Raw genomic sequence first — 25,500 nt, 5'->3', positions numbered from 1 at the left:
CCCCGCGGGACCCAGCAGGTGCGCCAGGGCCGCGCCTCCACCCCGCCCCTCGCCCCCAGGACCCCACCAACGGCTACTACAACGTGCGCGCCCACGAGGACCGGCCGGCGTCGCGGGCCGTGCTCTACGCCGACTACCGCGCCCCCGGGCCCGCGCGCTTCGACGGGCGCCCGGCCTCGCGCCTCTCACACTCGAGCGGCTACGCGCAGCTCAGCTCCTACGGCCGCGCCCCCGCGTCCGACTTCGGCCCCGAGCCCGCGGCCCCCGGGCCCGCCGCCCCCGCCGGCGCCGACTCGGCCGGCCCGCTGTCCTTCGAGAACTACGACAAGTTCAACCCCCACCCCTTCCCCGCGGCGGCCGGCTACCCCACCTACCGACTGGGCTACCCGCAGGCGCCGCCGTCGGGCCTGGAGCGGACCGCGTACGAGCCTTACGACCCCATCGGCAAGTACGCCACGGCCACGCGCTTCTCCTACACGTCCCAGCACGCGGACTACGGCCAGCGGTTCCAGCAGCGCATGCAGACTCACGTGTAGGCCCGGAGCGCCACCGAGCGGGGGCGCCTCTGCGGGGCAGAGGACGAGGCTCTCCCGGCCGTTCCCTGATATTCAGGGGCGTTGCGCGGCGCCGCGGGGGCTGCGGGGCCCGGACCGGCCTGCCGCCGCCCGGGGCAGGTGGGGAGCAGGTCTCCCGGAAACACCCCCTCCCGAGGATGGTGCTCTGCGCATGCCCCAGCCTCCTGGGCCTGCCCTTCCCTCTTCTTCGGGAGGACGTGTGTCTTCTGACCTGCGCTCTCGCCTGACCCCGGCACGGGGTGGGCCAGGGAAGCGAAGGTTGTGGAGAGCCGAGGGGGGCACTTTTTAGCATTCCCATTCTGTCCCCACCCCACCCCCCCTCTCTCGGCCCCCCCCTGAGTGGACAGGGCCGTGTGAGGATGAGCAGGCCCGGGCCGAGGGGACACGCGGCGTGGGGTGGGGTGGGGTGGCTCTGGCCCAGACGGGTGGGAACGGGACAGCCTGGCCGGCCCCTCTGCTCTCTGCACTCGTGTCCTGGCAGCGTCCCTCCTTCCGGGGGACTGCGGAAGGCTTTGGTGGGTTTCTTGCGGCTGTGCACACCACAGCCCTGGTGCCGAGTTCAGACCCAGCCCTCATTCGGCTGAGCCGAACGCAAGTGCCAGCCTTCCGGCTGCTCCCCGTGGACACCTGTGTGTCAGCCTTCGCAGGACCCACGTTTCTCCAGTAGCGCCCTCCTCCTTGCCCCTCCGTGCAGGGCCAGCCAGAGAGGTCAGGGTCGTGGTGGAGACAAGAAAGGTGGGGACCCGTGTCCTGTTTGACCAGCAAGAAGGCTGTGTGCTACAGAGCAGTTTCCAGAGTCCCCTCCAGAGGGGCCCCTTCCCTCCCCAGCGGGCCCTGCGTCCTGGCTTGAACTCTTGAGCCTGGTGCCATGAGGGTGGGATGCTATAGGCTGTTTTTCAAAGACGGCAACGACGACGACAGAAACAATAAAAACCTCATGTGGGGAGGAAAAAATAAAAGCTGTAGGGATTCCCCCACCCCAAGTCCCAATGGGAAGGAAAGGGGGCACCTGCTCACCAGATTCCTAACACCGTCCATCACTCTCGATTTCCAAGCACTTTGAATCCATTTTTAAACATTCAGGTGGTAAGACCTGTCGCCAGCGGGCTCTGACAGGTTTAGGGAGGGGGCCTGGCTCTCAGACTCGCTGTCCTGCCCACCAGCTAGCTGGTCAGAGAGGCCACTTTCTGGGGGCACCGAACTGTCGACAGGTTTTGGCTTGTTAAGTGTCTTTTTTTTTTTTTTTCCCTTGGACCAATCAGATTCCTTCTTCCACTTTCAGTGCCTTGAGTGTCCAGCTTTGGTTGACCAACCCTGTGTGGGTGGCCACAGGGGACAGGTACTGCGAGCCCCAGAGACACCGTCAGGTGTTGCAGAACGTGGGGAGGGGGGCGGCGGGTGAGGGACCTGGAGAGGAAGGAAGGGCTGACCCAGTAAGGTAGCACAGGGAGGGCACTGCAGGCTGTCATGCCCATGCTGTTCCCACACACACATTCCACATGGCCATTCACAGCCACCACCTTCTGACCAAAGAGAACTGTGCCCCCGCCCCCGGCCTCCCCTTCTCCCGACGGGCGGGGCCTCTGGGGCGATCCCCAGAACGCGCTTTGCCCTTTCTCGCGGTCACCGCTCATTAGTCATGTTTGTTTTAATGAGTTACATGCTCATCAGCCACGGGCCATCGCCACCTTTGCGGATGGGTCTGTGGGGTGACATTCCTCACCGTCCCTGCTGGTGAGGACCAGCTAATGCCCAGGAAGAAAGTGGCTCAGTTCCTGCGTAGCAGGCTGCTTCCGTGTCCCCCTCGGCTGCAGCAGGGGCAAATCCTGGGTGGCTCTTGGCCGGCTGGGGGCCTTGTCCAGGCTCCAGCTGTATTCTGTCCCCTCCCCGTGGGGTCTGACACCTCCCCACAGAGTCCTACGTGAGCCACGCGAGAAGATCTGTTAAGGATACAGGTTCCTGTGCAGATGATTTCGCGTGTATTTTGATTCTCTTTGCAGAAACACAAGCCATTCATGATGCAAACAAAGTCTAAAGATGGCAATGGCTTTTTAAACTTTAGGGATGTTCCAAGAAATGCTCCATTGTGTTTGGGGTTTGGCCACATTCTGTTTCCTCCTTTTTGGTTTTAGTGCTGGGCCCATTCTGTTGAAATGATGGAGAGGAGGGGCCCAAGGTCACTAGCTAGCTCAGCTGACGCTACAGGGACCGTTAGTTTTCAGAAGCTTGTTAACAGAGCCACTCACCGTTCTCTGTTCTTTAACACATGAACCAGGGCCTCCCGGGTGTTGAGTTTGCACAGTGCAAGGCACAGACAGACACCAGCAACCCAGGCCCTCTCCGCCTCTGCAACTTGCACGCTGGTCTGATCACAATCTGAATTTGGACCTGCCTGTTGGGCTTAAGGGGATTGCTTTTCTGGGGAGCTGAAGGTGCCCTTCCTCGAACATAGAGCTTTGCTGTCTGAGGCGGGGGGGCCCTCCAGCAGGGTGCCTGAGTACTTGACGTGGTCACCTTGGCGATCCTGATCCCCTTTCACATTCTCGTTTTGGTGGGAGAGCACGGCACTAGGGGTCAGGACACCTGGGACCCTGTTCTGAAGCTGCCATTGACTGAGTGACCTTGGCCTAACCTCTTTACATCTATTGCCCCCGATTTTCTGGCCTTAAAAGTAGGGTGGCGGATTGCACAACCCTAGAATTATTCTCTTCTTGCTGTATTCGTTTGGTGAGGTGAAGGGCCCAGCCACCCCTTGTAAGGAGCTGGAAAAAGTAAGTGAGCCGGGGAGGGATGGGGAGTAGAAGATTCTCTCTTGAAAAAAAGCTTGTACTGTGAGCCTCTTGTTGGAAGTGTCGTGAATGAGTTTCCATCAGGGTCCCCTGGATCTCAAATGGCAGCAAAGCGTACCCTAAGCCTCGGTGACATTGGTGTGGGGAGTATCCTCTGACCGTTGGGAACGGCCACTCATGGTTGGGGACCCACTCGGAATGCTGCCGGTTTGGCAAAGCCACCTGCCTGTCTAGGGCAGGGCATGGGGACTTTCTTTCCTTGGTGCCCTGGTTCCAGGCAGCTTTGACTCGGGGAGAGTGAGAGCAGCCACCCCCGACCCCGTCCTCGGGAGCCAGGGATGCTGCCTCGTTCTCACTGAGCGGGGTGAAGCCTCTGGGCCCAGGTATCTTGAGCCGCAGGGCGAGGCGTGAGCTTGGCCAGCCCGTCTGTGAAGCGGCGGGTAGGAGGTCAGCCAACAGAAGCAGGTAGAGCAGCTTTAACGTAAACTCTGGAGCTCGAAGAGGTTCTTGTGATTCTGGCTGAGCCGCGGTCTCTTTCCTCATGGGGGGGGGCCCAGCCTGCACCCCAAATCCCGGATCCCTCTAAGCCCAGCCCCAGAGTCCTCGGGAGGTCAGGAAGGAGAGCCACAGGGGACAGAGTGGTGTTCCCCGGAACGCCAGCCCTGGGATGGAAGAGGGCTTGACCCCTGTCCTGGAGCCCCTCTTGCCCCCACGCTCCTTCAGGAGCCACAGGTCCTGGGCTCCTTAGCGAGAAATCCAGTGGTCGGCTGGGTGGTAAGAAAACCACATCAAAGCCCAGCCCCCAGCGGGACTGAACTGGCTCAGTCACTGCCTCGCTCCTTGCTGTGTGGACGCTTCTGTCCGTGGACACTGCACTCCTCGGCCGCCCCAGTCCCGGAAACCCTGGCTTCTCTGCCACGTTAGCTCAGGTCTGTCCTGAGAGGGTCACCGCCCTGGGCCCCTACAGGCCCTCGTGAGGGAGGCCCCTGAAAGGCGACCGTGTAGCTCCTGACTCAGCATGACCAGCAGGGAGATGGCCGTGGGATACTGATGCGCACAGACCAAGGGGCACAACTGGAAAGACATTTATTTTTGTGAAGAGGCTATAAAACTAGCATTTAAATACCCCACTTCCTTGTCCCTGCCTTCCCCTACCTCCCGCCATCCCCCATAGTCTCTGTCCTCTCCCGGAGGCCAGCCTCGTTGGCCTGCTCTCCCGCCTCGGGCTCGTGGCAAGGGTGGAGATGTGTGTGGCCCCCTGGGAGGGTCCAGAGAGTGGGGGGTGGGGGAGGGCAGGTTCCCGTTTTCTTGCATCACTGTGAGGGAGCTCCAGGCCCTGTCCCTGGAGAAATCATTGCTGCGCAGAAGTCACAGGCCATATGGGCGGTTCTGGTACAAGCCTGCCCTTAGAAATAATAACGGTGAAAATAATAATAATGAATAATAATAGCAAGTCCATTTGCATAGAACTATCACATTCCCGCCAGCCTCCTGCCCCTGTTCCTGGCTTTTCGCTGGCCGTGACCACTGGCCTTTTCGAGGGTCGGTGGGCCATGGGGCCGCCTACGTGCTTCTGGAGATCAGATGCTGCGCCCCCCCCCCCCCCCCAGAATACCCCTCCCTGGGGAGAGAGCAGCCAAGCTGCCGTTTCGGTCATGCTCGACACCACCTTGTAGCAGCCGTGACCCCGGAGGCCTGGCTGTTCCCGTGTTGGCCCAGAGGCGCCTGGGGCCCCGGTGGTCGGGTTGTCCACCCTGTCCACCCTTGGGGTCCCAGCCTGCGTTTCTGGCTCCAGTTGAGTTTTCTGCTCCCAGACCCCGATAATAAATGGATCCATGATGACAAGACAAGAGGAAAAAAAAAATATTATTTTTGTTAGGACAGACCATCGTAGGATTTTAGCAATGTGTCTGTGTGTCCTCACGCCTTTTCCTATTCTGCCTGTTTTCATTTTCCTTTTTTTTAAATATTATGTACTATATTTTTAGTCTCAAACACACTATATATTATATATATTTAATTTTTTTATATATATAAATATAAATGTTTTAAAAAGTACCGTGTTTTGTGTTACTCAATCACGAGCAGCTTTAGCTACCTAAGAGCTTGCCAGATTTGGGGTGAAATGGTCAGATTCGGGGAAAAGGTGAGAGACTTTGGGTTGAGACCGCGGAGCCGAGGCATTTGTGTCATCTCCGGGCCGTCATTTATGTTTGTGGCTGTAGCGGGACCCTGAGACCTGGTAAGGCGGGCAGTTTGCAGGGGGCGTGCAGACAGCTGGGGGGCCGGGCCGTGGGAACACCGCACCTGAAAGTCTGGTGCTAAGTCCGATCGCGGGGCAGGAAAGGGGGTGACTGGACCTGGGGTCCAGATCCCGAAGGAACTGGCAGGGGGTAGGAGCCGGGTTGGTCCTCCTTTTACGAAGATGCAGAGCTTTGGGTAAAGAGCGAAGTTACCAGGCCTGCGGCCTCTGGCTGGGAGTGAGGAGGAGTGAGCAGGTGCCTGGAGGCCCACACGCGGCCATCCCACTGGGAAATTCACAATACTGCTGTCTAGTGGCCTTCGTGAGGGTTTCACTCTGCACGCTTCCCTGGAGCCTTTGAAGATCACAGGGAGAAAAAGGTCGCTTTCAGATAATGTGGGGTTTTTTTTAAGTTTATTTATTTTGAGAGCGAGAGAGTAGGGGAAGGCACAGAGAGAGAGGGAGAGAGAGGGTCCCAAGCAGGCTCCACGCTGCCCGCACGGAGCCCGGTACGGGGCTTGAACTCACGAACCGTGAGATCATGACCTGAGCCGAAACCAAGAGTCTGATGCGTAACTGACCGAGCCACCCAGGCGCCCCCAGATAATGCTTTCTGAAAGCTATAAATCACCAGAGAAACACAAGGGTTTATTGTTTGCATCATCCATGTGCCAGCCAAGCAAACTAAAGCTGGTCCACAGCAGCCATTCTGTGGCACAAGGGACACAGGACACAGTCGGGGATGGAGGGAGGCATGGGGAGGTTGGAGGTCACGGCCCAGAGCCCCGCTGAGGGAGAAGCTGTGCCCAGGACCAGTAGCCTGCAGGTAGCCTGAGGCGGGTCCCACCTGGGCGGGACCAAGAGGCCCAGGGGCAGGGGGACGCGGAGGTGGCAGCCGGGTAGGTTGAACTGGTGCAGGTAAAACATGGCGTGATAGTTGGGGTCCAGAAGCCAACAGCATAGACTGAGAAGAAAAACAGAGGCGAAGAGGCACGTGTGTGCAGACAGGGAGACCCAGGTGAATTCCCTTAGGCCCAGGAGCGTTCGGTGGCCGCTTGCCGTGCTGTGGGTCGGCGTGGGGTGCACTGTCTTCCTCTCCGCATCCCCAGAGCCCAGCTCGGGGCTGGCGGGCCGTTGGGCACCAGCCTGTGAGCTATAGAAGGCATCACTCTGCTCCGGGCACAAGACAGGCCAGGCCTCTTCCGGTGGTGACGGGGGCCCAGCCCTCCCTTAAGTCATCCCCAGCCTGAGGACAAGTCATAATCACCAAGCTCTGCGGCTTTAAAAGCCACTCCCTCCTTGTGAGGTCTTCTGCCTCTGGCCTGAGGCTCTGCCCTCCCTCTCGCCAAGTTCAGGGTCCCCACTGGTCTCCATCAAGACCATCTCCCCAGAGGATGCACCTGTTCAGCACTTCCTCCCTCCCTCCCTCTCACGTCCTGGTAGCTGGAGGGCTGTCCTGGGGCCACGCTCTGCACACCCTGCCTCTGGGCTCAGGTCCCAGGTCTCGGCCCAGTTGGTACACGTCCTTGCCTCCTCATTTCCAGGTTTTACTCATCTTTAGGGCCCAGCTCAAAGGCCCCCTCCTCCAGGAAGCCTTGCCTGACTCATTACTTATCCACCTTCTCTCCCTCCTGGGAAGTCCCAGGCCTGGGAGCTCTAGCTGGCTGGTCTCATTTGCACCCGTGTGCTCTGACGGCAAGGTTACATGTGGGACACATCGGCACCTTCCTCTTAAAGTAAGGGCACTTGGGGGCCCCTGGGTGGCTCAGTCGGTTGAGCGTCCGACTTCGGCTCAGGTCATGATCTCGCAGCTCGTGGGTTTGAGCCCCGCGTCGGGCTCTGTGCTGACAGCTGGGATCCCGGAGCCTGCTTCGGATTCTGTGTCTCCTTCTCTCTCTGCCCCTTCCCTGCTCATGCTCTGTCTGTCTCTGTCTCAAAAATAAATAAACATCAAAAAAAAATTTTTTTTTTAATCAGGGCACTTGAAGCCCGAGATCATGTATCATTGATTTCACTATCCTCACCCAACAGAGCATGGGGAGCAAGAAAGGAACATGAGCAGCCCTGTGAACCCCGAGGGGACCTCACCCAGGACAGCATGGCCGCCCCCAGCACGGGCTGTCGCGTCAGCCGGCCGTGCGGATGGATGCCGCCAACACTAACGTTGAGTCTCTCCGAGACCCCGGGCCGCTGGACAAGGCCACCCTGACCTGTGCGGGCCAGTGCGTGATAAAGCAAGTGACCTGTGGCTTCCAGACAGAAGCACTTCATTGCTAGTGTGAGACTCTCCGGCTTTCCCTCCACCTTCCTGGCCAACAGGAGCTCGTTTATTCCAGACGGCCCGGTCGGTGCTGGTGGGTCCCTCTCTGCCCGGGGCCCCCGGCGGCTACTCAGAGCCGAGCCCCTCCGCCAACCCAATGTAGCTGGAGGGAGAGAGGAACCTTTGTTTTGTTAAGATGACGAGATTGTGGAATTGCCCGTCACCGTGCCATCGCAGGGCACGTCGTGATGGATGTGGGACCTCACTGCCTGCCCCCTCGCACCTCGGGGAGTCACTGTGCCTCTCTACATCTCACTTTTCCCCTGCGGGAGCTGAACTGACAGCTCCTGTCCCCATCTCCGAGCTTAACAGAGTTCCTAGCGCAGGACCGCTCGGTAAATGTCAGCTTCCGTCGGCCTGGCGAAAGGGAAGCGGGGGGCACCCGCCCCTGTCCTTAGAGACATCGTGAGCAGTGGACAGTTGCACCCCCCACCCCCCAGCACTGCCTCGCGCCTCCACAACTCCCGGCAGGTCAGCACGCTTTTCTGAGCTACCTTTTCTTGGCCTGTAAAACATCGTGAGTCCTCTGTGCAATGGGATACACAGAACCCCTCGCAAATTGCTCAGTGCTGTTCCAGCACGAGTTGATTACCTCGGTCCACTGCCCCCGCGGCATCCCACCCCCGCTCTGCAGCATCCCGCCATACACCTGACCGCCACCAGCGTCCCCCGGCCCCACACACGCACGCCGTGTACTGACAGCTCGAGCAGCGACCTGATGCCAGGGGATGTGCCTCGTGGAGCCTGTCCGGCCGGCCCCCGGGGCTCTTTGCAAAGCAGAAACCTGGGGGAGGAGAAAGATGGCTTCCTCACTTTTCCATTTCCTTTACTCACTGCAATTAGCTGCACAGAGGCAGCCTCCCGGGGAGAGCAGAACCATTAGCTCCCAGGATTGGACGGGGAGTTTTGTCTTTTTGTTCCTCTCCACATAATACTGCTCTCTTGGTGGTCGCTCTGCAAACACATCCTGCATTCATTTGCAAACTGGGGGATATTTCATATTCTGAGGCTCAGATGCACCGTCCGGGTCCCCAGAAGAGACGCTAGTCGGGACTTTTTTTCAGGCGGCGTCATGCCCACACTCCTGGTCTGGCACCCCCCCCCCCCCACTGCTTCATGGGGACCTGGGAGATGACCAACAACACTGTTCCCCTCAGAGCCTCCTGACATACAAGCCTCATACACTCAAGAGTCGAGGGCATCTCTGGGGCACCTGCTCCAACGACATAGCCAAAGCAGGAGCCCCTTTTCGGTCTCAGAGACAGATAGGCTCTCCATCCAGACCCTCTGGCCCAGAAAGCAGGGAATCTAATGCTGGGGCTTCCCTCTGGCTTCTCCGGGCACCAGCTCCGTGCCTCTGGGAAAACCATGGGACCCTTCCAGGCTTCAGTCTCCTCATTCACGCCAAAAATATGTATCGAACGTTTACCATGTGTCTGGTCCCGTTCTGAACCTTGGGGATACGGCGGGGCAACACTGAGTGCCCTGCCTTCATGGCCCTCACAGGACAGTGAAGGGGGTCAGAGGATAGACCGATGTCAGTGGCAGGTAGGAGAGGGAGACAGAGCAGGTGAAGGGGGTGGGCAGCAGGGCTGGTAGGAGGAGGGGGCCATACAATAAGATGAGAGGAAGGGTAGGCTTGGGAAAAGAATATTCCAGGCAGAGAGGATGGCAACTGCCAAGGCCCTGAGGCAGGAAGGAGTTTAGAGGGTTCAAGGCCCAGCAATGGGTCTGCTGTGGGCGTCCCGAGAAGTGGTAACAAATCCTGCTGGAAAAGTGAGTGGAACAGATCTTGGGAGGATTTTCAGGCCATTAAAAGGACTTTGGGAATTATTCTGAGAGATGCGAAAATGTAGCAAGTCAAGCCGTATGAAATTGCTGTTTTTCTAGGTCAGAAATGGTTGAACATCAGCAATTTTATATGGTTCAACCTAATAGATGTAAACGTGCAGTATTGCTAATTTATTATCACCACTTTAAAAAACAGCCTTTTCTATTATTTTGGCAGCATTAATTGGAAGACATTTCTTCCTTGTATTGGGTGTGATTCTGCCTCCTTGCAGTTTTTACCCAGTGGCTGTCATTCAGCCTTCAGGGCATTGCTGTCTGGGGAGCCAGCCCCCCCTTCCCCGCGTGGCCTTTTTGATATTGAACCGTGGTGGTTGCCATGACGTCATGTCTCTTCTGAGACTCCTCTTTCCTGAGTTAAATATTTCGGGTTCTGCAAACCCTCTCTCTTGCAAACCCTCTTGCGACGTGGTTCCCTGACTCTCCTCTCCCGCACCCCCCTCCCCGGCCTTCTGAGTGCGTTCGCAACCATGGGTAGGAAGGCAGTGTTCCTGCTGCACCCCACTAATCAGGGAGAGCTCCACACCTCCACCCGTGTCCCTTTGCCTCCTCCCCTTCAGTAAATACAGTGTCTTCTGGCTCTTCCCCAGGAGGGACTGGTGGCCCCCTAACCTCCCTCTGGCCTTGAGAGCCATCCTGTCCACCTCAGTGGGAGAATGTGCCAGATTCTCAGACAGAAATCCCTAGGACATGCTATAAGAGGACTGACCGGCCCCTGCAGCTCGGCCATGGCAACCCCAGTCCTCCCGGGTGTCCTGAGACCTGCAGTGTTCTGTGCGGTCAGCCTACTTGGAACTTTTTTTTAAAGTTTATTTCTTTATTTTGAGAGAGAGAGTGAGAGTGTGAGAGCAGAGGAGGGGCAGAGAGAGAGAGAGAGAGAGAGAGAGAGAGAATCCCAAGCAGGCTCTGTGCAGTCAGCACAGAGCCCAATGTGGGGCTCGAACTCACCGACTGTGAGATCATGAACTGAGCCGAAACCAAGAGTCAGATGCCCAAATGACTAAGCCGCCCAGGCACCCCTCTACTTGGGACTTTTTAATAGGATGGCTGACATCAAAATGACCCAGATCTGCCTGTGGGGTCTGTTTGCTCCCTGGTTTGAGCGTCAGGAGGTAAGGACTCTGGTCCATGCTCCATTTTTAGCCACGTGATTTCAGACGAGTTCCTGAAATGTTCCGAGTGTAAATTTTTGTGCCTGTAAAACGAGAATAATGATGCTGCTTCCTTAGCTGGACAGAGAGCTAGCACAGCTGGGTATTAAATGAGCATGTGTCCCAATCCCACTGCCCCTTCCGGGCAGCCTCCAGCGCCATCACTTAGTCGAGCAGTGCCCTGACTGGACTGCCCTGACTCCTACAGTGGCTACATCATCTCCCCAGTTCCATATTTTGTGCCTCACAGTCTGTCTCCCACAGCAGGATGCCAATAGTGGCTCCCTAAGGACTACTTACCCCCTTAGGAAAAAGAACCTGGTCTTCATTCCTCCATCAATGCTGGAAAACTAGGCTTTCCCTAAAATAGCACAGCCTCCGTCACTTCCCACTGTGGCCTCACTGACCTCCTTGCTCTCTGGATGATCTGTCCCGAGTGAAATGCTAGACCCCTTCCTTCAGGGAAACCACCTGAGGTTTTAGGGGTGCTTCTGGTAGGGGAGAAGTGGCCATATATTAAGTAAGTGCATCAGGCCTTTCATACATGTGATCACATGCAACGTTCAGAGGAGTGTGCCCCTGAAGCTAAACCTTAAAGAGAACAGCCCCTCCTCCATGCAGCACCCGCTGGGCCCGCTCAGAGAAGAGCTCAGCACGTGAGCCCCGGAAGCTTCTGGCCTCAAAGCCCCCAGGGCTCCGGTTCTCCTTCTAATAACCTAAAGGCTATTAACAGTCTCTTCAGTTATTAAAACAATTTTCTGATGCCTGTCCCTTTGGTCCTGGCCACATGCCATGAAAAGAAGCTGGAATCCCAGATCCCTCTTTGAAAGGGCAGCCCTTCACCAGGGTACGGAAGGAGACACAGACCTCAGTGCTCAGGCATTGCCCTTTCTTTCTCATGGGAGGACACGGACCTCGGCGCCGGGCACAGGTGCCTCTCAGATTTAAAATCTCCTTGGGGGGTAAAAAAAAGAAAAAGAAAAAGAAAAAAAAAAAAACCTCAAGGCAAGCATAGAAACCCTGGCTCTCTGGTAGATGGCAGAGAAAAGCCTCGGATCTGGGTTCAGGTGTGTCGGCTGATTGCATGGGTCTGATTCAGGGATTGGAGGCCCATCGATAGGGCTGACCCCCCCTGAGGACTGGGAGACACCCTCACACTTTTGGTTGGGCAGAAATCAGGGAACAGATGTGAGCAGAATGGGATTTGAAAAAGGCAGGGTGTTGAGTCGCTGATCCCTGAGTCTCCTTCTAGGCACTAACATCTAGGGGCGTGAGATCCTGAGGTCCCTCGGGGATGCCAAACTGGCGGTCACTGAGCAACCTGGATTTTCAGGAGCAGACACCTTCAACGCTCTGCACCAGCTCTCCATTCAGAACACGTGGCTTCTGTATCTGTAATGGTCACGGCGGATCAGTGGCAAGAGCCAGGATCTGGGGTTTGTGACCTGAAGGCCTTCCCACCACGGCTTGTTTCCCTCATCCTTGGCATTGACTCAGGGAAGCACCTCAGATTCCTTCCGGGCCTCCAATATCACAGAAAAAAAGACTTACCTGACTCTTATTTAAAGACTCAAATGAGGGGCCACCTCCTCCAGGAAGTCCTCCACTCACCATGCCAAATTAAGTGCCCCTCCTTGGAGGTCTCACAGCGTCCCCTCCCACCCCTTCATTTGTGGCATTGCTTTTATACCCAGCACAACTTGCCAAGGTACAGACAGTTGGAAGAGGAATGTCCTTCTTTCCGGAGTAGGGCGCCCCCTTCCCCCCGCCAACACCGATCTTGCCCCCTCCGGTCACACCCAAGCACACTGCAATCCACCGTCTGCTCCTGGCCAAACCTTCCAAACACACCATGCTTTTCACAGTGGTCACTTTTCAGTTACTCTGTTACAGGATTCTTTTTTAAACCCACGTTAAATCATGACTTCCCTACAAATATAAAGTGAACATGTGTCAAAAATTGTGTTTAACCTGTTAATTAATGAGAGATCCGGTAAGATGTTACAACTGGTTCAAAGAAAAATCCCAAAGGCCTCACTTAAACATGGGGCAGCCAGGAATTCTGAGATGAATTTACAAATAGACGCAAACCTGGCATGTGCACAAAGCGCTAACCCACCGGGCACGGCTCGCCTGCATTTGCACAAACGAGACCTCTGCATCATCAGTGCTCTAGAATTTCCGGGACCACAGAAGAGCCGAGAGACGACGAAAGGCAGAGATAACTTTGATGGGCAAGGCAGGACATCCAGTGACCCTTTTTGTCATTTTAGGAGTTTGTCGGGACACTTCACTGACCTTGTGTGCAGCAGTGAGCACGGTCAGCAGTCACTCCTGAAACTCCCTCTTTCTCTCACTGGGTGGCATCGCCTCGGATTTGCCCCATCTCTCCGACCACTTTCCTGAAAAGGGCTCCTCTTTTTCTACCTCTTTTTCTCTCTCTTAACTGTAGGCCTTCTCCAGGGTTCTGTCCTGGACCTCTTCCCCCTCGTCCCACACCACAGAGGGAAATCTCATCTAATTTCTTGCCTTTAAGCCCCCCAGGTTAGGCTGGTGACTCACAGACCTGTCTCCAGCTGGCTTCCTTCAGAGCTGTTAACCTCCATGTTTCCATATCCTCCCCAGCACCGGAATACAACAGTCTTGTTCCGTAGTTTCGTGACTACGGAACCCACCTTCTTCTTCCTCGAATGGCGTCACTTTTCACCCAGGGGCCTCCGCTACCACCTTGGGGGCCCAGCTTGTCTCTCTCCTCTTCCGCATCCTCCCGGATTCACCTCCCAGACCTGCCACTTCTGCCCTCTTTACCCGCCCTCCAGCCTGGCTTCCCCTCTCCGCTTCCATCCCACCACGTTGGTTTTTGGCTTTCTTCACTCCTGTCCGTGTTAATGTGACCCGGTCCTACCTTCCCGTCTCCAGCCTGACCCGGTCTCAACCATACTTGACTCTGCTGCTGGAATAATCCTTCTAAAATTCAAATCTGCTGTGATACTATCATCCCCAAAATCTTCCCATGGCTCCCTGTCAAGGTCGGGACAGAATGAAGCCCATTAGCAACTTGGTTGGGGGCCTCCATGGCCTACCCGACCCCTCTGTCTCCAGCCTCACATCTTGCTGAGTCCCTTCGTGGGGTTTAAGGAAACACCTTTGAGTCCACTTTCGGTTCCTGGGGGTGATGGACATGCCATTTCTTGCCTCCTCGGAACGGGTAGTTCTTTCTTTGAAACACGCGTCCATCCCCCTGTATCTTTTCCTAACTAACTCCTGGTCATCCTGCAAAACCCATGCTGGGCTTTGCTCCTCCCTGGTGATCTTGTCACCCCTCCCTGCTCCTGTCTAGTTATGGGCTCTGCCCACGTGCTCCTTCCCTGTGCTTCCAGCCCTGCGCTCACGGTCACAGACACACTTGTGACTGTCGCCTCATGGCAGGAGAAGCTGGTGGCTCCTTGCTTTTCTCTGTGACCTTGGTGTTGTTCATTTGCCTGGCTTCCTCGTGAGCCTGGGAGCCCCTTTCAGGCAGGGACTGGGCTCAGTGTGTCCCCTTTGCCCCCTCAGTGTCCTCTCCCTGCACACTTCCTGAGGATGGCTAGCCCCCTGTGGGTAGCCCCTGCATGCAGCCCCCTCCCCTCAGGTAGACTCTCAGGGGGAACAGGAGGTGCCCGAAGCCGGCAGGGAGTGGAGGAGAAGGACGCGTGACAGGCTGGTGACCGGGCCTCTGGTCTCATCTTTTAAACCTACTCGGCCCTTCAGCGTGGGACTCTGTGCCCAGTTCCCGGGGTGTGGAGACACCTGCACGATGGTCTCTGTCCTTCGGAAACACGCCGGCTGAGAGCGGAGATACACCTGTGTGCAGACCCACGCACTTTCGAGGTAACCTGCAGACCCTGCACATGCTCACACGGGGAATCTGAACGCAGCGCGGCTTTAGCAGGAAGAGAAAGCCATCGCTTGTCGCTGCTGAGGGTTCAGAGTGAGGGCAGTGCAACCTCTGAGCAGGGACCTGAAGGCTGAGAAAGGCAGCCTCCTTGCCTCCCTGGGGAAAGAAGGCACCACGGGCAAGGCTCCCAGCACCTGCTGTGGTTTTCCGGGAAACGCCTCGGTCGCCCACTTGCGTGTGGCCTGGGTGCGGGGTGGGGACGAGCAGCCTGGTGTTCCACGGGGGGAAGAGAGCCCCCTGCCCCACCCCCTCGGGCCCCAAGACTGCTCGTCTCCACGCCTGGTTTATTATGCACGAGGCAGGCAATTTGCTTCCCGCCCCGGGGACCCATCACGGAGACAAGAAGGTAGTTTGTTCTCTGTAATGGCTGGTATTGGACTGTGCATGGCGCGGCGGGAGGGCTGGGGGCTGGGGCCTCGAGGCTCGCTCTTTCCTCTTCAGTGGCTTCTTTCCTTCCCCCACTGCCCCCATCCTTCTGCTTTGCGTTCTTGAGCCTAGTGGTTCCTTCTCCCCATCACCTTCTTCTTTGTGCGGGGACGGGGTGAGCGAGGAGGGGCGTAGGGATGACAGCAACCGTCCCTTCCCTGAGAGGACTCAGCTTCTGGGGACTGGCTCCCCCCACCCCTCCCTAGGCCATCTCTGTCCCTCCTCCCTCCGGCTCCCTCATCATCTGTTCTTAGCTGACTCTAACCTTGATCCCTGTGCCCACAGGAAGATACCCTAGTACCCTCCCGTCATTTCCAGGTGATGGAAATTCCCGATGGATCCCAAGGGTAGGCACCTGCCTCACCTGGGGCTTGCCCACGGCCTTCTCATTCACCAGAGGTGCTTCCCTCATGAAGTTCAGAGTCTACCAGGAAAGAGACAGACGGACAGACAGGATTATCCAGAGATTGCCAGGCTGGGGTCCCCTTGGGGTGGGGGGTGTCAGATCTACCAGTGACCGTGGCCGGGCTGGTGGGTTTCTTCACGCACTCAGAAGGAAGCTGGGCGGCGTCCCTGCGGTCCCCACGCAGAACTCTCCCCAGCTCTGACCCCTGCCCTGCCCTGGGCCATCGGCACCATGAGGCCAGGCTGTGGGACTTGTGTCCAGGGCGGTGTCCACACAGCGGGGCCGAGCGTGAGTGCGGACGAGCAGGTGCACGCCGTTCGCAGTCTGCTGTGTGAGCTGCGTGCGGGCGATGCCTCGTCTCTGAGCCTTCGTTCTCCCCTCCGCAAAGGAAGGGGGCTGCCTTGCATGGACTCTGAGGCCCTGCAGACTGTTTCCATGTGAGGGTAGAGGCTATCCCAGAACATCGCAGGCAGGGGAGTGTCCTCTGTGCTCACGGATTCAGGAGGACTCCCGGTACAAGGCAGCCCATGAGGAGCAGAGCAGAGCGAGGAGTGGCCGGGGACGACGGGATGGGGGCGTGGGGGGCAAGAGGGATTTGGGGCCCGTGTGTGATGGAAACAGGGCAGACGCTGAGCTAGGACACAAATACGGCTGAAGCAGAGTGGGGGGATGGGGTGGTTAGAATCAGGGGGCACAGAAATCCTCAGGTGATGTCCTCGGGGAGCAAAGGGTGCAGGAGAGGAGCCAGAAGGGCGGCTGGGAGGAGAGCAAGAGAAGCGTCCGGGCCAGGACCTGGCCAGGGCTCAGCGGCCCAGGAGCCTGGAGGGCACTTGCCGGGAGCGTTGTGGGGACCCGGGCCTCCCTGAATCTCTCCTGAGCCTCGTCGTCTGAGAGCCTGTCCCCTGCGGTTTGCTGAACTTCCCAATAATGTGGGGGCACCTCCTCCGAAGAACTTGGGGGTTTATGGTCAAGGGAGCCCCACTTCTCAGGAAAGGAAGGGTGGCTGGCTGCCGAAAGGCTGGAGCCCCTGGGGCCCGTGTCGGTGCGGGGCGGTGTGCGTGGCGAGGCCTGTGCCGCGGGCGGGGATGTGTCCGGGCGGGAAGGTACGCACCGGGGCGGCTGAGGGACTGAGGGGGCCTTGCGTGCACCTGCCGGGGCTCGGCCGCTGCTGGGGAAAAGACGGAGGAGGCGAGGGGAGGCAGAGAGCCCCGGGGGAGGTGAGGGATACCCAGGGAGCTGGTCAGGCAGGAGGCGGGACGAATGGGCCCGACAGGGAGGAGGAACCTTTCCTGGGCTGCAGATCTCAGGAGAGAGAACAAAGGAGCAGGCCCGAGGCAGAGGCAGAGAGAAGGGTGAGCAGGAGCCAGACGGAGGAGGAAGGTGGGGGGTGGGGGGAGGGCAGGAGGATGGCAGAGGTGGAGGAGGCCAGTTCCCTGGGTGTGGCTGGGCACCTGCTCCGAGCCACCGCGGGCCGGCCCAGCCCGGGAGCAGACAGAACCTCCCGTCCTTTCTCCGCCTGGTGGCTCCTGCTCGGGGAGCGATGCTAATCCCGCCGGGTCAGAGAGGCCCAGGGAAGGACCCGCAAGAGGCTGCGGTACAGCTCAGAGCGTTCGAGGGGCCCAAGACGGCCCTGCCGGTGGCAGAAGCCCCCTCACGGCAGCTCCCCACACCCCTCCGTGGAGGAGGGGGATCCCTCCTGCCTTGGCGGGCCCCCAGAGGACCCTGCCTCGTCTGCTCCTCAGGGAGGATACGGGCCACACCAGGTCACAGCCGGTGCCAGACGTGTGCTGGGCCTGACGTGTCACGCGGGTGCTGAGTGGACGCTGCAGGGACGACAACTCCCTTCCGCGTGCAACGGTGTGCCTTGCGCCCAGCAGGACCCCCCGGGAAGATCATATTTTCCCATCGTATTGATGGGCGAGTCAAGGCTCTCCTCCTCCTTCAGCTCTGGGAGCGCTTAAAACCGAAGTCGTAGCATCCCTAGGCTTGAGCAGTCTGTTTTTCTCTTTAAAAAAAACCCCAAAACCACGCTTAATATGTTTATAGGTTTGATTTATTTTTATTAGCTTCCTTGCTGGTCAACATAACATAATTATAAATTCAAGATTACAGTGAAAATCACTACCATTTTAATTTTAAAAAACAGCGTAGGAGGTTCGTAGGCTATATATACTGTCTCCCGTATTTCTCCTGGGAACATTAAAAAAAAAAAATCCTGTCACGTAATAGAAAAGGTTTTAATCGGAAAAAGAAGGAAACAGGCGAGGTGGTGGGAGTGGGGAGCACGGGGCAGGAACCTGGGAAGGAAGAGAGCCTCCCCCCTCCACCTCCCGCCGCCCTGGGAGGGACTGGGATTCCCGTCAGCTCCCAGAGCCGAGCCCGGCTCCCTCTGGGGCCCCTCCGGGCTCTGGGGGTACAGCAGAGAACCCTGAGTCTGTGGCCCACAGCCCCGGGGTCTGGCTTCCCACAAAGCAACCAGGTTTGGGCCCGCACAGGAAGGCCCCTGTCCCTGTGTCCCACCTTGTAGGAGACCAGTCCTCAGTCAGGGCCCCATTGTCCCCCCCCCCCCCCCGGCACGTAGGTGAGTAAGGGGCCACGGGCCAGGCCTCCTGCCCCCCATGCTCCCCAGCCGCACCCCTCCCGGCACGCACAGGGGGAGAAGGGTAAGGCAGCCACATTTGCCTTGGCGCAATTATCTGTCAGGTACAGAGAGGGATGCCTCAGCCACCACGCGGGCCCGGCTGGACACTGACCGGCCCCCTCCAGCCTGGGGTCCTCGCCGGGCAGGGCAGGAGCTCCATTTGGCCTTTAGACGTGATGGATGCCAAGAAAGAAAGCAAACAAAATTCCGGGCCGTTTCTGATGACAGCAGTTGCAGGTGGGAGGGAGGCCTTAGGACTGGCCCACCATTCCCGAAACGGACAGGAGTGTATGTCCGGATGCCGTGTGCTGGGCCCCCGTCTGTGACAGTGAGGACGGCCACGTTTTAGGATGTAGCCCGCGTCTAGGACCACGTGAGGCTCTTCACACACATACTTCCCTCGATCCCCATGACGAGGCCTCGCGGACCGTGGACTCAGGCTCTCAGAGGAGGGACTGGCCCATCACACGGCTGGTGGGGTCCCGCCAGGGCCCAGCTCACCACGTGCCGGGACGGGGCTCCGCGGAGGGACCGGGAGGCCACACAGAGGAGCAGAGGGTTAACACTGCTAGCGTGAGCTTTTGCGTGTGTCCCTCTTTAAAGTACGCACAGTCTGTCCCGCTTCTCTGATTCCTTGTGGGGATGTAATGAGCAAGTTTGGCACATGTAGGTGCTCAGGAAAGAGGCACCTCACCCTTCAGCCTCGCGCCATGAGTCCCTCTGCACACAGGGAGCTCCGAGCCAGGAGCCTGGCTGGACACAGACGCCCTGGAGGACCGTTTGGGGTCAGGGGTCCCCAACTTTTCTGTGCCCAGGACCCTTTGGGGCATCTGCTGAATCCTATGGACTCCTCCGCACTGTTGGAGAGCAAGCATTCCTGTCCCCTTCAAGGTCCTTCTGCCAGATGAAGAGTTCAATTGGCATGAGACAGATTCACAGGGGGAAATCATATTTAATAGCGTTTATATGGGGACTCCACGAAGACACGGAAATTCCGAAGACAGTCGGGCAAAATGAGGTCAGTATGTCACCCTGAACTAAGGAGAAGGGGGCAGGGGTCTGGGACTTCCGAGGGGAGGCAAGTAGTTCACAGGGCGACAAGGAGAACAGATGTTTGGCAATTAGATGTTTGCCCTGCCATACAGATGGGTCACTCAGATCGAATTTATCTCTGCTCATAACCCTTATTCTGGGAAGGACCCCAATTTAGACTCTTCTGGGTGGTTAAGGGAGGGGCAAAAGTTTCTGAATAGTCCTTATGCCAAAGTGGCCCATTTGGGGGCGGCCTGCCCTTGACTCCTACATGGCAACGTTCCCAGATGCAGAAACTGAAACGTGTAGCGTTGCAAAGGAAGCCAAGTTTACTGAGATACCGTTACTGAAACAATCAAAACAAACACATTCATGACACGGTAATCTACCACCTTCTTCCATAATGCATTCAACAGCCAGGTCCAGCGGCGGGTCTAATAACTGTCATAATTTCCAAGGTGGGATGAGCGTGGATGGCATTCCAGGGGGCTTGCGGCCACGGGTAGAATGTGAATGCTCCTTGGTCTCTATGAGAGACAGAAGCCCAGGTATTGCTAACACCAGTGGGGGTTGTAGGAGAGAAATCCTTGATTCGCTTAGAGTTAGGGAAAATGTGTTTCCCTCACCCACGTCCCCAGAACTCCCCCCAAAGCCTGTCCCTGCATCTCAGGTTGAGAGTAGAAGCGACAGGCTAAAACGCACGTTGACATGAATGAACAGCAACTTAGGGGTAGACCACTGGGGAGGCCAGCACGCGCGACTTCCTTCTGCGTGGCTCTACCCAGGAGGGCTTTCTGGAACATACAGGTGGTTTTATGAGCGAGGCAGCCGAGGACCTGGAGGTGGAATGAGCCACCTGAGCCCCCGAAGGAGTGGGCGGCAGAGGCAGGGCTCACACTCTGGGGGCCCCTGCCCGTGATCCCAGCTGACCTCTGCCTCACCGTGCCCCCCCTTGGCCCCTGCCCTCCTCTCCTGAGAAGAGCACAGCCTCTGTCCAGCCTGCTGTCCCCACCCCTCCACACTGCATGTGGACGTGGCTCCGCATGGTTCCCCGTAACCCCGCATTACTCTGCATGGTTCTCCATGGCTCCACGTGGCTCTGTGTGGCTCACGGCTGCACATGACTCTGCTTGTTAGGACTCGGGCCGGATGGCAGGAAGGAACAGGCTCAGAGGAGTGGCAGTGGCTCCTTCGAGTTGAAGAGAAAGGTTGGCTTGCCATTCAGGCGGGACATGGGAAGGTCACTGGCACTGACTGGGGGTGAGGGAGTTGGGGCCAGAAGCCCTTGGCTCTGGATAGATCAAAGGAGCCACCCACGTAATTCCCTGGGAGTCAAGGGCCACCCAGTCTTTGGGGGGCACACAGAGCAAAGAATGGCAACCTCAGACTCCAAGATCTGCCTGTGCCCTGACTTGCTGTGGCACCTCGGGCCGTGCGTCCCCACTTGGAACCTGTTTTCTCCACTGAGAGAGCACGAGCCCCTCCCTCTCTGTTCTCGGGGGCGACCCGTGAGCGCTAAGGTGCTGTGCACCTGTTTGTTATTATTAACAGGAAAACACAGGGTTTCCCGGGTCACGTGTGTGTGGTCCTCTGGAGCCGTCTTGTTTGGACGGAGCTTTAAATCCACAAGATCTGTGGAGACGGGCGGTAATGTAACATTGAACTCCTTGTTACGTGCGAGAAAACTGGCTGGAACTCTTCACAGGTGTTTCCCTTATCCTCGATTTATCGTCCCTGTTGCTGAGTCGGCCGCCCTTACTCGTGGCTGGGACATGTCACAGCTCCTAAAGCAGTGGCTTCAGGGAGACGCTGAAGTGACTTCTCGGTGCAGAGAAGCTCCAAGAGCTCATTTTGTGTCCTGAGCCCTCTCTGCCGGGGCCCCGAGGTGACGCTGCCCTCAGGTGGTGAGAGATGTGAGCTACAGGCGCACAGACCCCTGAGGGAATCACCTGTGTCCCCAGCAGGCGTCTGACGCTCAGCACTCCAATCTAGTAGGATTGTCATTCGTCGCACGGTGACCTTGCCCGAAGGGCCCGCCCCGGGCACAGAGAGGGACTTTGTGCTGGCCGACTTGGCTGGCAGCAGCTCAGCACCTTCACACCCCACAAAGCTTCATCTCCAGCCCCCCAGCCCCTGGCTCTCCAAGCCCCCAGCCAGCCAAGGGCAGCCCTGCGGGGATACTGGGGAGGGCACCGGCTCGAGAAACCCAACGCCTGTTCCTAACGCAGTTGCTAAGTAACCACGGTGCTTGGAGCAGGCCTTCTACATCCTACTTGAGGTGTCAGACCACCCCGCCAGATGCGTCATGCCCATTTTGCAGAGGAGGAAACGGAGGCACGGTTTAAATCAGCGGTTCTTAAACCTTGTAGTTTCATGATCCCTTTACACTCTTACAAATTGAGGCAGACCCCCAAGGAGCTTTTGTTGACAGAGGTTCTCGGTATCCACACCTGCTGTATTACAAACGGCAATCAAAAAAAAAAAATACTTACCAATGCATATAAAAATAATAATTGGAGCCCCTGGGTGGCTCAGTTGGTTAAGCGTCCGCCTTCGGCTCAGGTCATGATCTCAGGGTTGGTGAGTCCGAGCCCCGCGTCGGGCTCTGTGCTGACAGCTCAGAGCCTGGAGCCTGTTTCGGATTCTGTGTCTCCCTCTCTCTCTGTTTCTCCCCTGCTTGTGCTCTCTCTCTCTCTAAATAAATGTAAAGCTTTCAAAAGAATAAAAAATAACAATAATAAACTTATTACATGCTAACACAAAAAGCACGCTGAGGGAAGAATGGTACAAGTTTTGTAAATCTCTTCAACACTTGGCCTCCTGGACTCAGGTCACACCGCCGCTCAAACACTCCCCTGGGCGCTCATGAGAGAACAGTAGTGAGAAAGGAGAGAATAAGGGGCGCCTGGCTGGTTCCCTCAGTGGAGTGTGCGGCTCCTGGTCTCGGGGTCATGAGTTCGAGCCCCACGTTGACAGTAGAGATTACTTTCAAAATAAAGTAAAAGGAAAGTAACATCGTAATGTTTGTATGGAAGTAATTTCAGCCTCGTGGACTCCCCGAAAGGGCCTTGGGGAGCCCCCAGGAACCCCAGGGCGGTACTTTGAGAGTCACTGGCTTAACTAAGGTGCCCCTGGCTGCACAGCGAATGAGAGTTGGTGGAGCTAGGGAGGAGGGTGGCCCCTCTGGGCATCAGGGGCTTCTCTGTAACATGTGGGTGGGCTTCTCCACGGCCCAAGGCCGTCTGCTTCTGCCGCTCCCGACCCAGCTCTGGGCAGCTCTGCGTTCGGGCCCGCGGCCCGCACAGGGGTGTCTGCGTGTCACTGGGCCGGGACTGCCAGCTACAGGAGCGGAGAGAGACCAGCGGGGCCTCCTTCTGCTCCACCTCCTCTGGCGAAGACAGCTCTGAGTCCTACACCTTTCCAGGAGAAGAGGTGCCCCTCCCACCCGAACCAGTGGTACCACCGGGTTCAGCCGGCACTCAGCCTCCAGCCCTCAGGGCCGGGGCGGGGCCGGTCCAGGGGCGGGGCCGAGGGTGGGGGGCGGAGGCCGTGCCGGGGGTGGGGCCGGTCCAGGGGCGGGGCCGAGGGTGGGGGATGGATGCAGGGCCGGGGGGTGGGGCCGGTCCAGGGGCGGGGCCGAGGGTGGGGGACGGATGCAGGGCCGGGGGGCGGGGCCGGTCCAGGGGCGGGGCCGAGGGTGGGGGACGGATGCAGGGACGGGGGGCGGGGCCGGTCCAGGGGCGGGGCCGAGGGTGGGGGGCGGATGCAGGGCCGGGGGGCGGGGCCGGTCCAGGGGCGGGGCCGAGGGCCGCGGGGCGGCGGGGAGGGGCAGGGGTGGAGGCAGTGCCAGGGGCGGGGCCCAGGACCGCGGGGCGGGGGTGGAGGCAGTGCCAGGGGCGGGGCCGAGGGCTGGGGTGGTGGAGGCAGTGCCGCGGGCGGGACTGGGTCCTGGGGCGGGAAGTGAGCTGGAAGAGGGCCGGGGGCAGGTCCGAGGCGGGCTGGGGGCCCGGGGCGGGGCCGGGACGAAGGTCCCCATTGCTGTGACCTGCTTTCAGAAGCAGAGAAGGACCAGGACCTGGAGAGTTCAGTGTTCCGCGGACATTTCAACTAGCCTTTTACGCAGTCTCTCCTTGCTCCTCTCGCCTGTGCCTCGAGTTAGGCCAGGTGATTTGGACTGCTGACTTCCCTGTCACTCCCGTCCTGGAGAACCTTCCTTGGTCCCTCGGTTGAAATCGAACACCCTAGTCTGGCATTCAAGGCCTTTACCACTGCTGATACTCTCTTCTCAACCTGACTTCCCACTGTCCCCTACATGTATCGTGTGGCTGGCTCACTGTCCCTTGTCCCTTTGTCATGCGTGTCACGTGCTTCCTTCTGATTCCTAAACCCTGTCTGGTATCCTAATGTGTCACCTGCTTCAGAAAGCCCTCCCTGATTGATCCAGCCCACAGAGGGCCCTCAGGGTTCAGAATGCCTACAGCATTCCATTAGCACCCATGCTTGGCCTTTCTCTGAAATCACCCAGGGTTGTTACCGCTTCAAGGGAGGTCCTCAGCCACATCTGAGCTGGCAGCTCCCTGGAGGAGGGAGCAGCATCTTAGTTCCCCCTTCACTGTCTCCTCCCTCGGGTCCCCATTACCCTCTGGATGCTTTATGGTGATCGGTACCTGCTGGCTTGGTCCTGCAGGCCTGGAGCAGCAGAGACCGCTCTGAAGGTGGGAGAGGCAGAGGAAGACGCAGGGCGCCCCAGTCACAAGAGAACCACACACACTCGTGCTGGTGACACCTAGGACAGGAACTTCTGATAGGGAAGGAGGGCTGTCTCCAAGCAGAGGCTGTCTTATTCCCCGAGGAGCTCCGGGGAAGCAGGGGAGAGGGGCGATAATCTGGCTCTGCTGTGAGACTTGGGCAGGTGGCAGCCTCTCTGGGATTCGGAGCCTCATCTTCCTGCCTGTAGGAGGGACAGTGTCCTTTCCACAGGGCATGGAGGCAGAACGGATATACCGTTATGTTGAGAGTCAGCATATAATTGATGCTCATTACACATTATGTTTTAAAAATGATGAAAATGCCAGCCAGGAGATCTTGAGGACAAGAGATTCTCATTATTGTGGATAATGTGGTTGGCAGTCCCTTAGGGAAGACAATCCAGCTCTGAGCAGGGAAGGGAGGGTCCCTGTGCCTAGTGTGGCCCTTTGCTGCCATCGGGTGGCCATAAGCTTGCAATGCAGTCCGGCTAGTTTGTAAGTAAAACAGATCTGGGGTACGCGAGTGGCTTGGGGAGGAGGGTAATTTAGGGTCCCCAGGAGTGGCCTGTAATAGACGCACTTGGCTGTGAGGGCTCCGCTCACACCTGTGTCTCCAGCTCATAGTTTTCTATTCTGGCCTTTGCTTTTTGTGCTCCCGAGGCCCCATCTTTCTATACTATTGACACAACAACCCCTCTGGCTATGGGCTTTTGCACATGCTGACCTCACTCTGGAACGCAGGGCCGCCTGCCTGCACCCCTATGTGCAGAATTTCCACCTGTTCCACCCTTGAGCCAGGCTCCTGCGCCCAGGCGCTCCTTCTCCAGCCCGGGCCAGGCTCCTTCTATACACGCCTCCATACATGCCCCCAGAAAGCCCAATTCTCTTCCAGGGCACTTTTCTGTTATATAATTAAGCATTCACCCATGCGATCATTTCATGGACATCTATCTCTCACGGTGCTGGACGGGCTCAAGGAGAGAGAAAACGGGGGCCCTTCCTCTCACAGCTCCAGCACCCAGGACCGAGCCTGATTCTTCGCGAGAGCTCAGTAAACATCTGGTGGATAAGTACAGGCATTTTCAGGATAGGGGAGACACATCTGCAGAGTGTTGGGGTGCTGAGGACCCTGATGCCAACTTGGAGGCACAAAGGCCTTCGTGGAGCTCCTTCTCGACAACGATGCATGGAAACCATGCACACTCAAGGCAACACCCCCTACCCCCTCACACCCTGTACTTCCCAAGCTGGCGTGCTGGACAGACACGGGGCGTGGTAGCCAGCTGGAGAGGAACGCTAGCCTGCCTCTGAGGAAGAGCCCCATGCTGCAGAGGAGAGAGGGATACATCTTCCTTGGCCGTGAGACTTGCAGCCCCATTGCTGGC

At 57.9% G+C, this 25,500-nt stretch overlaps 1 protein-coding gene across 2 annotated transcripts in view; it reads left to right on the top strand.

Moving 5' to 3' along the window:
• KIRREL1 (kirre like nephrin family adhesion molecule 1) overlaps positions 1 to 5,422 on the top strand; it is a 99,643-nt gene extending 94,221 nt beyond the window's left edge. For both annotated transcript variants that reach the window (XM_060644593.3, XM_060644592.3), the window contains exon 15: positions 60 to 5,422. In XM_060644593.3, coding sequence (XP_060500576.2) covers positions 60 to 536 — 477 coding nt within the window. In that variant the 3' untranslated portion in view covers positions 537 to 5,422. The remainder of the gene's footprint in view (positions 1 to 59) is intronic.
• The last annotated feature ends 20,078 nt before the right edge of the window (positions 5,423 to 25,500 follow it).

The sequence above is a fragment of the Panthera onca genome, chromosome F1 (assembly GCF_046562875.1).
Source record: "Panthera onca isolate mPanOnc1 chromosome F1, mPanOnc1 haplotype 2, whole genome shotgun sequence".
NCBI lineage: Eukaryota > Metazoa > Chordata > Mammalia > Carnivora > Felidae > Panthera > Panthera onca.
This window is presented reverse-complemented; position numbering and strand designations above follow the sequence as displayed.